General features: G+C 33.2%; 1 protein-coding gene across 1 annotated transcript in view; it reads left to right on the top strand.

Moving 5' to 3' along the window:
• LOC134841861 (choline transporter-like protein 1) overlaps positions 1-16,571 on the top strand; it is a 70,561-nt gene that overhangs the window by 12,660 nt on the left and 41,330 nt on the right. The window contains exons 5-7 of the mRNA XM_063857902.1: positions 111-127; positions 1,430-1,588; positions 15,440-15,558. Of these exons, the coding sequence (XP_063713972.1) occupies positions 111-127; positions 1,430-1,588; positions 15,440-15,558 (295 nt within the window). The remainder of the gene's footprint in view (positions 1-110; positions 128-1,429; positions 1,589-15,439; positions 15,559-16,571) is intronic.

Here is a 16,571-nt window from a genome sequence, read left to right as displayed (position 1 = left end):
AACTCATTGTGAAATTGTTCTTATTAATCTACTAGTTAGACCTAATTAACGGTTCAAAATTATCTTGGAAATCATCAAAAGTCAATTCTTACGAAATGCATGTCTTATAGATGTATGTGCGGCTCAGGTATATATCGACAAAGTTTCTAGGTATCAGCGAAAATCTAACTCTATAAATTTAGTTGGGTTTTCAGTAACGAGTCGTTTGGCCTACGAGTTTCCGTTTTTGTACTCTTGCACAGCGGAGAACTTTTAAGCTTGTCAGAACAAAATCCTAAAAATGAACATGCAAAAAGTTTTCATTAATATTTTCGGAAAAATTCTTATCTTACAACTTTCTTCAAAAAAAAGTCTCTACCTTGCAACTTTTTTATAAGAAAAAATTGCAAGACAAGAAAAAAGTGTTGCAAATCTTGTAAAAAGTTTAGAGCCTAAATTTGTAAGAAGTTGTGAGGTTTTCTGAGATTTGTGTTCAACCCGGGTCAGCACTGTTGTGAGGTTTTCTGCAATTTGTGTCAGCACTGTTGTAAAGCCTCATCCATTGCAATTGTATGTACAATTTATAATATAATTATGAGAGACTGTAGATCACGTTTAAGCAAAGTTTTTTATTAGACCATTAGAAGAAATTCAACTGTGCCAAAATACAACAGTGCCGAAACTAAAAATATGTTCCGCTGTAACAAACGCTCATGGTTTTTAAAATTTTTGAATACTGAATACCGTTTTTGCATTGTGATAATTTTCCGCAAAAACAGTTTTGAAACGACAGAAAAAAAGCAACAATTGCTGATTTAATTGTTGTTAAACAAACTTTATCTGGGGAAGTTTTTGTTTGCTTAACATTCGGCAATAAAACGGCCATTTTTGTCATTTCATTTTCCATCAGGTTCGGTTAAATTACATATCCGTAATTTAGATCGATTAAAAATTTTGATCAGAAGTTTTTTCGGTCTTGCTCAGAAGTTTTTCTTAGACAATTACGCTCAAAATCTTGCTTCAAAATGAGCGGTTTGAGCGGTTTTTGAACGGTTTATCTGGGACTGGAACTAAGGCGTTACACGAAATTTAGTCCGAACTCTTATCCGATCGAAAATAGATAGCACGACGACTAGACACTTACGAACAGACAAAACTGTTCTATGAGTTAGCCCCTTCAGACTTGTCTCACAAGGAAACCAAATAGCAGAATACTATACCAGTCAAAACTTTTGTTTGCAATTAACAAATCAAATTGCAGCAATTCAGCTTGATTCATTTTTCTTCGGCTAATCATTTATTAGGTAAAGTTATATTTACTCCACCAACAAGGACCTTAGATTCGTTCCTGATTTTATTGACCAGAAACTCCAGCTGATTAATCTGTGCGGGAGCCTGGAATCCTTTTCCGGGAACTGATAACATGTGTTAAAATGTGATAAAATTTCAGGACTGTCTCTGCTGATTCTGGTGCTGATGCGTTTCGTGGCTGCTCTCTTTGTGTACTTCGTGTACTTCCTGGTCATCTTCGGCACCATCGCGGCCACCACAGTCCTCTGGATCAAATACCTGGACGAGAAAGAGAAACTGGACAACACTCCTGAAGAGCGTATGTTATTTTCAAAAAATCTAATTTCACATCCAAATGATACCATATAATGATTTTGTATCAACTCGAGTTATATTTGGGAGCTTACAGGGAAGACATCCCCTCGCATGAAATTGACCCCTCCCCTGGTTTTATGCGGCATCTACGTTTGACCGACCAAAAATAAACAAAAAACGGCTTCTCTCCTCTCTCTAAGTCCTTTTGGCACTAATTTTTGACATCCGTTTTCTACCGATCAACCCTAAAAGGCTTTACAAGACCCTTTGGTGCCAACATATACTAATTTTTAGGAGGAATTGTGTTCGAAAAAAGTTGGCTCGGAAATGTTTTGGTCAAAAACATGTTATTTGCCTGCGGCACAACAAAAAGAGGAAAATGGGGTTTCCTCGAAAGCTCAATTGAACTAAAAAGAGAGTTCGAATAAAACTTAAATTCTGAATCCCCCTCTTGATAAATCCTAGATCCGTCTTTTCACTCAGCGAATATACTTTTTAGTAACAACAAATGAGCGGTAAAAAAAACACAAAAAAATCTTGGAAAATTTTTTTCGCTAGAAGTGAGTCAAACATAGTTATTTCAAGTGTTTTTTGTAATTTTATTTTAAAAAGGTTAACAAAATTTCTTGTCACGGACCAAGTGAGCAATATCCTCTCTGATTCAGTTTAGAGAGCAGATAATTGACTTTCGGGTGAAAACATTCCGCATTATTTTTAATGGCTTTACTGCTTTAATTTGTTCTGAAATTTAAAGGGGTGACCGTTCACTTGGTAACTTTAGGGGGGGGGGGGGGTTTGATTTCACGAATTCTGTTTTTTTTTGTCATCTCTATCTTGATTATAACCCGGGTTTAAGGTGGCTGAATAATGAATCGAACAAAATGCCGACCAATTGTACGCTCTTTTCAACTCAAAAAATATTGAAACAGGGGCGTATCTGGGATTTTTGCGAGGGGGGGGGGGGGGGGGGGGTTTCAAAAAATTTCGAAAAAAATTATCGACCCTTTTTAGGTTGACTAAATTGATTTTCCCAGCTCTCCGAAAGCACTAAAAGACCCTGTTTTGTTCAAAGTTTCTGCGCCGCAGGCAGAATTTTGAAAAGCAGGCCAAAAAATGCGTTTTTAGGCACTTTTTGGAAAACTTTTACCAAAGTTTGTCCATTGCGAAATCTGCGAATAACAAAGCCACTTTCTGATTCTGGCTCAAACGTTTGCCATCTCAGAAACTTTCAGTAAGGTCTTTTCAATAAAATTAAGGCTTCCCGCGGTTAATTTTAAAAGTTGATCAAAACAATTCATCTATGAAAATGGATGTGCTTACGAAATAGCATGATTTTGTTAAAGTCAAGCAGGATTAATGGCAGACAATATTTCACACAAAAATTGGGCTCTTTTCAAGCCCCTTCCTTTGGTTTTTTGTGAAATTTTTTTCATTATATGAAAGTATACTTAAAATTACTTTTTATGTTATAAACTGCATCAAAACGTGTCAGCGTGAACAGGTGAACAATTTTTTAATTTGACTGTATCGAAAATTTGTGTGAAGTAGTTTACTGTTCTTTTGAAGAAAGTGCGGAATATTTATGCATATGGTGGTTTTCTAATCAGTCAACTTTCGACTTTTTAATAAAGCATTTTCGACGGACTTTTGAAAAATATTGTTTTCTTGATCTCAAATTTATTATTTTAATCTGTGGTCGCTTTTTCGTATCTTTATGGGGGTTTGAAAATTGCTTGCAGGGGTGGATGTACGAGCAGTCAAAACAATGTATGAGCAGTCTTGTTATCATGTATGTAATTTAGGTTTCACTCTAAGAATTTTTTTTTGAAACTTTCAAAACACTTACAGAAATTCAGTTATGTTCTACTGATTATGAAAACAATTTGAGGGACAGCAATTTTTTGCACCTACTAACACATTAGTTGGATAAATCAGCGTAGTTTATTCACTTTGGACTAATTTTCGACCAACTCATTTTTTTTGGTCAAAATTTTTTAAAAAAATAACCAAAAAACTGCCTTTTTTTTAAAAAAAAACTTGCTGGCGGTGCAGGAAATTAAAATTAATTTTTGTGTTATAAACTGCATCAAGACATGTCAGCGTGAACAGGTGAACAGTTTTCTATAACTTTGACTGTATCGAAATTTTGTGTGGAGCAGTTTATTGTTCCGACTTTTGAAGAAAATTCGGAATAATTATGCTTAAGGTGGTCTTCTATTCAGTCAATTTTCGACTTCTTAACTAAGCATTTTCGACGAATTTTTGACAAAAAAATGTTTTCTTGATCTCAAATTTATTTATTTTCCTGTGGTCGCTTTTTCCTATGTTTATGGGGGTTTAAAAATTGCTTGCAGGGGCGATTATAGACAAAAAATCAAAAACTTGTCACTTTTTAAGAGTCCACCAAAGCACCACAGAGACCCCGTTTTGGCTAAAATTTCTGGGCCACAGGCAAAACTTTGAAAAAAAACAGGCCAAAAAAGGCGTGTTTAGGCAGTTTTTAAAAAAAAAAATTTAAAAACGATTTAGACGGGGGGGGGGTTGTGGCGTACGCTCCTTTCCTTCAGGTATTCCACCGCCTGCCAACTCTTGTACTATTTTGAGATATCCATTTTTGGTGACGAGCCCTAAAACTTTTCTGAAAGCGCCTTGGCGCTAATATATACTACTTTTGAGGAGGGAGCGCTCGCCGAAAAAATGCAGTTTTTTGGACAAAATTTTTAAAAAACTGCCTAAAAACGCCTTTTTCGGCCTGTTTTTTTTCAACGTTTTGCCTGTGGCGCAGAAATTTTAGCCAAAACGGGGTCTCTGTAGTGCTTTGGTGGACTGTTAAAAGAGTGACAAGTTTTTTATTTTTTTTTCTATAATCTCACTTCGAGAAAATCATAGATCCGCCCGGATCAGATTATAATATTGAGCTCAGAATATTTTTCAGATCGTATTTCTAAAAATTTCCGTTTAAAGCGCCTAATATTATAAAATTTTAAATAATTTTTTTTTGTTATTTGGAACAAACAGGATGTAGAAGGAGCCTTACGTGTCTTGTTTGTCGATAAAAGTTTTGCTTATTTTGATACAAAAAAAACATGATTCGTCGTTATCTTTTCACTTTCTAAATTAAGTAGTAAGTTATGTTTTCCCTCGTGAAATACTCTGATTATCTGCTTATTTTCTGCTGATTCTTTCCGTACACAAAATTTCAAGATGAAATGATGACTTATCTGGTTTTTCAATTATAATCTTTTTACTTCTGCGGCGATGGGATATTTTTTCAGAAATCAGACTAAAATTAAGTAAAAATGAGTCTAATAATGTTTTGAATTCTGCCGCCGCCGGAAACTTCTATCTGGGAAGTTCATATCTTTTGTTTATTTAAAACAGAAGCTTAAGAAATTAAAAACGTTTCTTTTTCTTTTGAACTTTTGACACACTCAATTGTCGTTAAAAACAAAACGACCAATTTCTTGCCTAAAAAGGCGTGAATTAGACTAATGAGCTTGCCATGATTCCAATTGGAGGTAATTCTGTGTCGGATTTCTTCGCTGCACTACAACATCTTAATTGAAAAACTCGAAATTTGACTCAAATTAATTTAAGAGGTAATTTTCGGTTCCATGACATTCTACCCTGCTCCAATTTACCCAATGCATTTACTCTGTACCATCCTATGCGATTCTGCAAATAGAATATATAAGAACAGATCAAATAACCATTAATTTTGAATAAATAATAAATGCGGCGCATGACTAAAAAAAAATTAAATAACGTAAAATTCGCGTGATCAAAATCCCCATAACTTTATAAAAAACTCATGCAGATGAAGTTTTTTCTCATATGAACAAAATAAATGGCAAAAATAACTGAGACGAAACATGTTTAATGTAAAAAAAAATCAGGGTCTTTTTGGACAAGTGCAAATCTTTATAACAAAATTGGAGCAATATTATTTGTATTTGTATTTGTTATTTGTATTGAGTATTTGCCGGTCAGATCTGGAAGTTTCTATAAAAAGACTCGAACAGATTTTTATTAGGTTTTTTGGTCGCCTTCTTCATATGAGTTACACGTTTGCTCTTCTTCAAAAGTCACAAAGTGTTATGCGCTATCATTAAGTTTTGCTTTTTATAATTTTTCAGGTTAATTCAATGCTCTGTCTGTGAATTATTTCTCTGACTGAGAATTATTTCTTTAATTAAGTCCGAACGATAATAACTTTTAGAAGAGCCTTTTATCATCATAAGTGAAAAAAAGAGCTGCGTTTGCAGTCATAATTCTTGCAGACCTGAAAATTAGCTCTCTGTTAAACTGAAGGTTCATAGCTACGTTCATATCTGCTTATGGTTCAGTAAGTGCTCATTTCCTACCATGTCAGCCCACTTATCAGATCAGATTTGGTATGCTTTTTCACAACTTAGCTTCGGATTTGTTGCTTTATTTTTTCAACAAGTACGATTATGCATAACTTTGTCAATTTAAACTTCCAACTAGTGAATAATAAAAACATGCTGTAGCTCTATATAGAGGTTTGCTCGGGCATCAAAATTGAAAGTTAAAACAGCCTGTGCCAATAGTGCAGTTGTGTTTTTTAGGAGCTTGAAATTTTCAGGACAGAAAAATTTCAAGAAATTGAAGTAAAATTTCAAGAAATCATTTTTCGCCCACCATTCTTAAAGTTTTTGTGAGGCGCTTTGAGCACTACAAAAACTTTTTGAAAATCAGAAAATGCTACAAGTAATCAAAAACAAAATTGGGATCCCTATGATGAAATAATTCAACGATTAAGCATATGCGAATTTTGTACCTGGTACGAACCTCTATCTTGTGCAAAGCGGGGAAATAATAAAAAAGATCCCAATTTTTGTGATAACAGACCAGTTATCAACCCGAAGTGGTTCTCAAATGGATCTTAGATTTCTCCCCTGTCAAAAGCTTGCAATTAAAAGTTCCAGCAGATAAAAATAATAGCCGAAATTACGTGAAGTCGAACTTTGTCAAACAATCTATTTAATTTCAAATCACTTGTGAAATTTTGCCCCGTCAAAAAAAAAAACAGTAAAATGGCTTCAAGGGAACCAAAGTTCTAGATATTTGATAATTTAGCCTTATCATTCATGTGCATCTGAAAATGATTGAAGTGTCGAGCCATTTGGTTTATTTTTGATTGACTAATTCAGATTTAATCACAAAAGTTTTATTTTAAGATCTAGAAATAATGATTTTGAGCTGTTCAGTGCATAAAACCCGAAAAAACAAATTTTCTTTATACAAAAAAAAACATAATTGAAGGTAATTTATGTCGCAACAAAAAAATGAGCTTAAGGTTTTGTTGATTTAAAGGATGAGTTTTATGAACTCATTGGGAAACTAATAAAGATATGAAATTGAATGGATGAAAATGCATGGATGAGCAAAACAAAGGAATTAGATTCAAAACCTTTGCTCTATTTGCTAACCATAAAAGATAACAGCACTTCTTGTTTTAGGGTAGAGCCCTAAATGTTCTGACTACTCTTCAATGTCTTTGAAATAGTTTTTGACAGCATCAACTAAAAACTGATTTTCTTTTCAAAAGTTTCCCTCACACGCCTAATTTACCACTTACGCGGTAATATCACAAAAGACCTTGCGCAATAATTAACTCAAATTAGTCAAAGTGGCAGTTTTGAAGCTCCATTAACTTTTCGAAAAAAGAGTTACAAATAAATTATCTTTAACAACTTGAGCTCAAGTTGTCATATTGTTCAAATGGCATAATTTTTATTCAAAAATGGCCTGTTAAAAAGCCGAAGTACCCGGAGCACCATATTTTTGTCACTCTTATCGAAAGTTGTAACAAAAAGTGGCATAAAAATTATGGCGCCTTTATTACTAGAGTAAAATGTGCACTGGATTGGTGCACAGTTTGGTGTCTGTAAGTCAATAGAATCAAGGGACAAGTCTTTAAACTTGTTCTTAAATGAAACTGGACTCAACTTACAAAAGTTGAACTTACATGTAACTATAACGTAAGCTTTGTCGCTTATTGTTCCGACTTTCGATACGAAAGTAACGGAATATTTGTGCTCGGGGTGGGTTTTTTTTTCTTCAGACAAATTTCGACTTTTTAACTAGCCATTTTTGACACATTTTCTTTATATCATTTAAAAGGTATTGTTGTTCTGAGCTTAAATTTGAAAAGATATTTCACCTGTGATCACTTTTTATAAAATTATGGGGGTTTAAATATTGCCATTTTGGCCAATTTGGGAGTCAAATAAATCTCTCCAAATTGTTTGATAGAAGCTTGTTTGCCATAATTGATTTGTTACAAGGAGCGAAGTTTAATTTTTTGTACTTAATATGGCGTGTGGGGGGATGATTTCATAAAAAAAAATTAAAATTTAGATTTTTTTTTTAATTTTATTTTATTACATTTAATTTTTATGTACTACTGCTCCATAAACCTTAAAAGGCAGTCGGAAACTTCAGGGCTTCGCCCTGATACGAGCAGTTTTGTAGTGTTTTCGCGGATTTTACAACGACAGAATAATGCATGCTAGTTTATCCAAATTCTGCAAATGTAATTAGAATTTCGCAATTTAGTATCAGATTCTGAAAATGTTAGTAAATTTTGCAATACTGTAATGGAAAGTTTAATGAAGTAAGTGGAACCCGCAAATGTAGGAGGATTTGGCAAAAATTTATTGTAGAATTTAATAATTTCGTTGGATTATGCATGTCTCAGGTCTTCCCCCCACCACATTTCATATTAGTTTGCGGGTTCCAAAAACTGTACCCATTCCGCTACTTTTGATGACGACTCCGTAAATCCGCTGGTTTTTGAAACGAATTCGAGCAATACAGTGTTCTGGTTATTTGTTTATAGAATCCAAACTAAACAAAAAAAATCAAATAAAACTAGCAATGTTGTTGAACTTGCAAAAAATATGTTTTAAGACTGTTCCGGGTTCCGTTTTCACAAATTTCACAAAATACAAAGTTGCCCTTTCGCCTAATTTGGAGGAAGTGAGCAGGCTTACATTAAATTATTTCAGCTGAATTTAGACCTTGAAAATTTAACTTTACTCTAATGAAGTTGGTTTTGTAGTTTTCAGCTTCATCTTATGAATCGAAAACTTAAAAAATTTTGGAAAAAACTTACAAAAAATGTTAATTTTTTTCTTGTTAATTGTCGCAAAAATTTTTTCGCAACTTGCATATTTGACATGGCTGACAAAATTCACTATGCTCTACTTTTTTCTCATCATATCAAGCCGAAAAATAACACTTATCGGAAAAATAATTTTGTTGTAATTTCTTAAGACTGGTCGGAACATTCTGTGCTACTTGAACAGTAACCAGCTACCATTGTTTCGTATTATGTGTTTTGTTATTATTCCATAACTGTGCTTTGACTTATTTTACATACTAATGTGCATCTTGAAATCCTTCCAATAATGCAGAACTGTATAATAAACGGCATATGATTATTTCGACAAATTATGATGACAAAATTAAGTCTTGCTTTTAAACATTTTGATCACTTATTGTGAGGAAAAAATTATGTTTGTAAAAATTTTAAAATTTTCATTAGGGGTCATAATCAAACCCATGATTCTCAGATTCTTTGTTCAATTCTATTCGAGCCTGAAAAACCCAAACGAGCAGATCTTGTCTTTAGGAATGGACTTTTATGGCCGCCTAAAGACCTAAAAATTCAAAAGTACTTTTTAGAATCATTTTGTTGTATCAGTATGAATTTTGATTGATGACAGAAAAATTATGTTCTGTAATTTCAACGATCACGTTCAAATTTTGCGTGGTGCAAAAACGTGAATTAGCAAAAAAAAATTGTTCTGAACATCAGAAAAATATTTCTTTTTTTTGTTTCAGTAGACTGTTTGTGTATAACTGGTTGCAAAAAAAAATCAACAAAAATTTTCTGAGCTTTTAGTTATATCATTCTGAAGATCGATGATGTCAAAACCCAAGTCTATTTGAGTGTGGTGCAACAAAATGCAATCAGCCAAAAATGCAACCCGCCCAAAAACCGAAGTTTTTAATTTACAGTAAGTTTTTTGTGTGAAAGTAGCCGATAAAAGTGGCTGGTAAATGTATTTGAATACAGCAATTGGAAGTCTTCAAAATCTATCAATTTGAAGTGAGAGATGACAAAAAAATAAGTCTAATCAAGCTTGGTGGAATTTGGTAAAAAGATGCAAAGTACTGGAGTACAATTTGTTGGAAGATGTCCATATGACGTGGGAAAAGCAAAATTGCTTGAAAAGGAAACAGTTTGTAATTATAGGCGTTTAAAAATTCAATGACGTGAAAAATTTATAGTTAGTCGATTGTGTAGAATTTTAAAAAAATTAAAGTTTTCAAAAACTTTTGGTCTTATTTGGTATATATCAAAAACTATTTGAAAAACAAATTTTTGTGCTTAGAAAACTTTAAAGAGTATTGAATTTACATGAAGCATTTCGCTAAAAACTTTCTAAAATTTGAGAATCAGTATTCTTGTCGAGTAGAGCAAATGGTATTTTCTTATTTATTTATTTAATAAATAAATAAATTTATTTATTTAATATTTATTCCCAGATAGTTTTTGACAATTAGAAATTATTTGAACAAAAGTGATATTTGTATTTCAGGCTAGTATGAAAATAGTTTTTTGACAAGTTCCGAAAAAATATTATAAGAGAAACATTCAATTTTAATATTTTCATCTGATTGTAGAAAGTGTTGACATTGTTTGGATCTAAATTGTAAGGCGGATAACACTGAATTTTTCACAGCCGGAAATCATGAAAAATCGAAAATGTCAGAGCAGTATTAAGTAAGCAGTAAATTGTCTTCATGTAATTTAGGTTTGAGTGATAGATTTGTTTGTCATTGTTGCATGTGTGTTTTATTTTTAATCCATAACCGATTTTGGGTTTTCTATGCTTAAGATGCATCTTGAAATCGTTCCAAAAATATAGAACAGTACAATGAACAGCATACAATAATTTCAGGCTAACAATGTTGTCCAATTTTTCTGCATTCTACTAAGGTTTCTTTATGTTTTCTCTGTTTTGATCAATTCTCGTGAGAATAAAAATCAGTTTCTATGTTTTTCATTAATTTTCAATACGGGTCATATTCAAATCTATGATTTTCAGATTTTTTGATTCAATCTTATTCGAAACTGAATAACCCGAGCAAGAATAACACGTCTGTTCAAGTCTATTTAATCTGAAACAAAAAGAACAAAAAAATGCTTGTTTATTGAGCATTGAGTTTGAAAAAGTTTTTCTTAATGTGTCTTTCTTAATGCTTCTTCTCATGCATTCAATTTCTTTTAGGATGGAATTTTTTAAATACACGCTTTGAGGCCTAAACATCCTAAATTAGCTTTTGGAATTGTTGTATTTTGTTGTATTCATAAGAACTCTCATTGATGACAGAACAATTATGTTCTGGCATTATTTGATTGATTACAGTCTAATTGTGCGTAGTACAAAAACATGAAGTGGCAAAATATTGGTTACATTGGAAAAACGAAACATTTTTGTTATGCAGTAAAAAAATTGTATCTTAATAAACTGCAAAAAAAATTGGACGTTAATTTTTGAATTTCCAGTTATATATTTTTGAATTTCAGTGATTTCAAAAACACAGCCTAATTCACCGTGTTGCAAAAAACGCAATCTGCCAAAAAAAAGTTTTAAATAAAAAACCCAAAAGTTTTGAATTCTAAAATAATGTGAATATTTTTGTGTATAAGAAGCTGTTAATAGGTTGAAGTTTTCAAATATAGTTTTCGAGGTCAGAAAGTTGTAGCAATTTGAAGTTTGGTGGTGTGAAAAATTAGGCCGACTTGATCTTGGTGCAATTTGGTAATTAGCAAAACTAAGTCAAAAAATTCTGGAGTAAATTTTGTTAGATGATGTCCATTTGATTGTGAAAAACAAAAATTCTCATGAATGATTCAATTTGTAATTATAAACGTTTGAAATTTCGATGACGCCAAAAATTTAAGCCTGAACGATCTTCGCGAAAAAAAATTATTTTTGAACTCAAATTTTTCTGTTAGTTAAAGAGTCGCAAAGAGTCGCAAGCTAAGTCCCAAGAAAAAACATTCGTTATGTCTGAATTTTCAAGCAAAAAATAATGTAGCTTGCGAGCTCATTTTCTGTCAGATACATTTAAACAATTAGAATTTAATCAAATTAAGTTATTGTAATTCATTCTGATAAAAAATTACAGTTTATTCGACAAATACCGAAACAAGAAAACACATATTTGATTTCAATATCTTCAACTGAACTTCGGCTTATTCTAGACAGGGTGTTGACTGTTTCGATCGAAAATGTACGGCAGGTTTCAAAGAGCATTTTCACTGCCTGAGTTCTCCAAAAACATAAAATTTCACCAAAAATTATTAAAATTTGTTCATTTGTTCATCAGAAAAAGATCCATATCCATTTTTGCTAGAAGAGTTTGATTCTTTTGCAGAACCCGCACCAAAATTCCCTAAAAACCAAACAATGTCGGAAAACTATTACTGCGCATGAAAATCTTTCATTTTGTTTTAAATTGCATTTTTTTCTGTCAACAGTGAATTTTCTTCAGTTAATTTGTTTTGAGCAATACAATCATTCAATTTGCGACAAAATTTATATCGTTTTGCCATTTTTATTTTTCCATATCCGAGTTTTGATTTTTTTATGCTAACATGCTAATTTAAAAATGCAGACCTCAGAACAGTATAATAAGCTTCTTATAATCTTTTCAGGCTAATTATGATGTCAAATTGCTAAGCAAACTACCAAAACTTTCTTTCATTTTTAACTACGTTGATCAATTTTTAAGACAAAAAAATTGTATGTGTAAAAATTTAGTAGTTTTTAACAGGTCCATAACCAAATCCATAATTTTCAGAATATGTTGAAAATGAGAGAACATTTTTGACATAGAAAATAGTTTTCTTTTCATACATTTTTTAGCAATGGATTTTTTTGGCCGCAAGAAAGCGTAAAAGTTTTAAATTACCTTTTAGAATCGTGTTGTAGTATCCATTTGAATTTTCATTGACGATAGAAAATGTATGTTCTGTCATCATTTCATTGATGACAGCCTAAAAGTGCGGTATGCAGCAACGTAAATCAATTTGCAGTTTGATGATGTCAATAAACAACGTCTAACGATATAATATAAACATTCCTGCTGCAATTTCGTTAAAATTAAAACTTAAAAAAAATCCATAGCGCAATTTGACAGATTTGTGAAAAAAATCTATAGTACAATTTGTGATAAAAAAGGTTGTAAATTAACCAATTTTTAATTATTTTCCTTGGCAATTTCAGTGATTTCGAAAATTTATGCCTAATCAAGCGTGTGGTGGGGAAATGAAGAAAAACGTAAATTTTTTTTTCTAGAGTCGTAAAGAGTCGCAAGCTAAGTCGCAGAATCACGTTAGTTATAATTTTTATATCTTCAGCTCAAAATCTTCTCAACTTTAGCATTAAGTAATGTAGTTCGCAAGCTCAATATTAAAATTTGTTTTCGAGCTGATTATTTTTCATTAACTTGTCTTTCCCTATCTTATTTGGGCTTGTTTTTTCCTACAAATTTTTAGTCGTAATTGGCACATGTAAATAACTATTTGAAAAATAAACTTTCGTGCTGACAAAAAGCCGAGGAGTTTTAAGAAGTTATAAGAAACAAGTCAATAAACCAGACTTCTAAGCCCTGACAATTAGTATTGCTGAGTAAAATAAAAGTAATGTTAGTCAAATTTTTGAGTGATGTTTTTGACAGTTAGAATTTAACCAAATAGAAGTGATATTTGTATTTCAAGCTGCTTAAAAATTTTGAGTTTCTTCATCTGACCTTCGGACTCTTCTAGACAAGGAAATGACTTTTTGAATCCGAAGTATACTGCAGATTGCAAGGAAATTATCAGTGCTGAATTTCTCAAAAGTGTTACAATATCACAACACAAACTCATTAAAATTCACCAAGTTTTCTGTAAAGTATAACTTTTTTGCAAATTTTCTGGCTTCAAAGCTGTCAGATACTATTAAAACTATAAAAACTAATTACTCATGTTCAAACAGAATATTTTGCTTATTCTAAAGAGTTTTTTGTTTTTAGATTTGCATTTTTCAAAGTTCAACAAACTATTGTTATTTATTAGGTTTCGCTGTATTTCAAAAAAAAATCGTTCCTGAAAATTAGTTTACAAAAAAACTTTTTCCTCGTAAATTGACTATTAGAACGATTTTACAGTTATTCAGTTGAAATTATTAACAGTTAAGTAAGGAAAATCCAGTGCTGTTTTGTCACTGTTCTTTTTTTTTCCGCGTCTGTCTGTAATTTGTCAGATGAGTAACTCCCACTTTTTTCAGAAATTCCCTATTTTTAAAGCTGCTACTTCACTAGCCTTAATTCTTATTCTGTCCACGTTCGTTTTGGCCTTTTCAGCTTGAGATTTCATCCATAGCGTGTTTGTCACTCCTTAACTTTTTCCTAATAAATCTTTTCATTTCGTACCTATCTGCATTTTTTTTCAAACTAGTTTTTTTGCAATTGTAGAATTTATTTGCAATTGTAGAACGCAATTGTAGTGTTGTTAATTACATTTAGATAAAACACATCATTTGAAGCTGAATTGTCTGTCAACTTTCGATGTTTGAATGTTGCGTAAGCATCATGAACTAGCTCTTCCCTTTTTTGTCACAAGGATTTCTTTTGTTGACATAAACTCGAGAGCAATAAAAATGAAAATAGAATCAGTCATATCTACGTTTGGCATAAGCATCAATCAAGCCAGAATTGTTTGAGTATGCGTATATGATTTGACTACTCTTATAAAATTGTCTCTAATTTGCTATTTTGAAAAATCCTATTGTAATTGCACAGTTGCGAGGCCTTAAAAATTAATCGTTTTTATCAGAAATTTTTTCTTCAAATTAGTCCTGTCAGGGGCGGATTTTAGTGGCGGGCGCTTTCTTTCTTTAAGTATTCGACTCCTGCTGAACCACATGGTTCCCTCTTTGTTACTTTCGAAAAAATCCATTTTTGGCCGACCGAACCTGAAATTTTTATAAAGGCGGGTAGCGCGCGCCAAAAAAACGCATTTTTTTTGTCAAAATGGTCCAAAAAGTGTTTAAAAACGGATTTTTTTACCTGTTTTTCAGAAATCTTCCTGCGGCGCAAACGTTTCTGTCCAATTAGGGCCTTTACAGTGTTCTGGGGCCGCTCGGAAACTCAATTTGGTTAACCTAAATAAAGGTTGACAAAATTTTCAATCCGCTACCCCTCCCTCGGGGAGAGGGCTATCTAGGGTGTCAATTAGCGGGACAGTTTTGGGACAATTTAGTCTGGGAACTAAATGGTATTTTTTGCTTTATTGAAATTTTTGTCCAGGAAATAAATGCCCGGAAACTAAGTATCCAGATACAAATTAAGACACAATCCAACTCCCTTTGAATAATTTTCTGCTGAATGGCAGCCCCTCTGCTTGAAGCAGCAACAGTTGATAATAGATTGTTGATGTGATGCATTCCAGCCATCCTGGTCGCATTCGAGAGTCAAATGACTTTCGTGGCCTAAAACCTCGGTGTAACTCTGTAAAATTTGTGTCTGAGAATATGACATACGGTGTCGTGACTTTCAAAATCTGGACATAAGTGGCGGGCCTCGACCACCCGGACCCAAAACTTAACCCCCTAATTTTTTTCTTTTTAAGACTCGGAGTCATTCGTAGTCCATACTGTATTTTGGTTTCTCAGATTGAACGAGCTCGGATAAATCTCGTGAAATATAAAAAATACGTTCTTGTGAAATATAAATCAACTCTGAACAGTCCTGGTTTGTTCATGTTTAGTGAGAACAGGAGATGTTGAAGACAACGTGAAGGCATTCCTCATCTACTCTATCGTGTCTTCTGTCTTCACTGTTATACTCCTCCTAGTGATGCTCTTCATGTGGAGTAGGGTCAAACTGGTGAGTCATTACTCATTAGGGTTCAAAAGTTAAGGTGTTCTAACCCCTAAATAAACCAAGTTTAATCCGCGACGACGATAACCGCCTGTCATTTTCATAACAGTCGGGTATCTCGTGACAGGCGAACACGCGACACGCATCAGCCTAATTGACCTTTTAAGTCGTCTCAGTGCCCAGTTGTTATTTGTTCCCAGTTTCCACCTGTTTTTTTTAGTTGACCGGACCGTTGCCCCGCTAATCTAATCAAAAGAACTTGGCGCTGCAAATAAAAAAAACTCAATCCTGATTGGCCGAAATTTCTAACTTAGCACCAAATTCACATCCTTCTTCGCAAAAAAATTGAGCGGTGAGGAGCAAAATGTTTGCAAAATGGTGTCCTTCTGAATTCGGGTTGACATTCTCCAAAAAACAACCCCCATCACCGGCTAAGAAATAACTGCGCACCCCTGTGAACAATGAATTATATATCATTATCATTATTTATAAGCCATTATCATTATAAGTCATTATAATTATAATGAAGCATAAAGAATTCTAGACAGTAGCGGATATCTGGCACTCGACCCTTGACCACCCTCTAGGTCCTCCTTTTGCACTATTGAACAACATCCATTTTTTGATTGACCGATCCTAGTTTTAATTCTTCAAAAAGTGCCTTGGCCGCGAATATTCATATATTTGGTATGGGAGCACGCGCCGAAAAATGGGGAGGTATAAAACAGGGGTGGATCTAGGATTTTCTCGAGGGGGAGGGGGGTCGACCGATTTTTTTTAGGTCGACCGAATTGATTTTTCGAGCTCTCCCTAAGCACGGTTTAGACCCTGTTGTGGCCAAATTTTCAGCGCCGCAGGGAAAACTTTGAAAAAGCTGCCCAGAAAAGGCGTTTTTAGGCACTTTTTGGAAAATTTTGACAAAAAATCGCGTTTTTTCGGCGCGCGCTCCCCCCTCAAAATTAGTATATATTGGCGCCAAAGGCGCCTTTAAAAAATTTCAAGGGTAGGTCGGCCAAAAA

Source organism: Symsagittifera roscoffensis, chromosome 3, assembly GCF_963678635.1.
Source record: "Symsagittifera roscoffensis chromosome 3, txSymRosc1.1, whole genome shotgun sequence".
NCBI classification, from domain to species: Eukaryota; Metazoa; Xenacoelomorpha; order Acoela; family Convolutidae; genus Symsagittifera; species Symsagittifera roscoffensis.
This window is presented reverse-complemented; position numbering and strand designations above follow the sequence as displayed.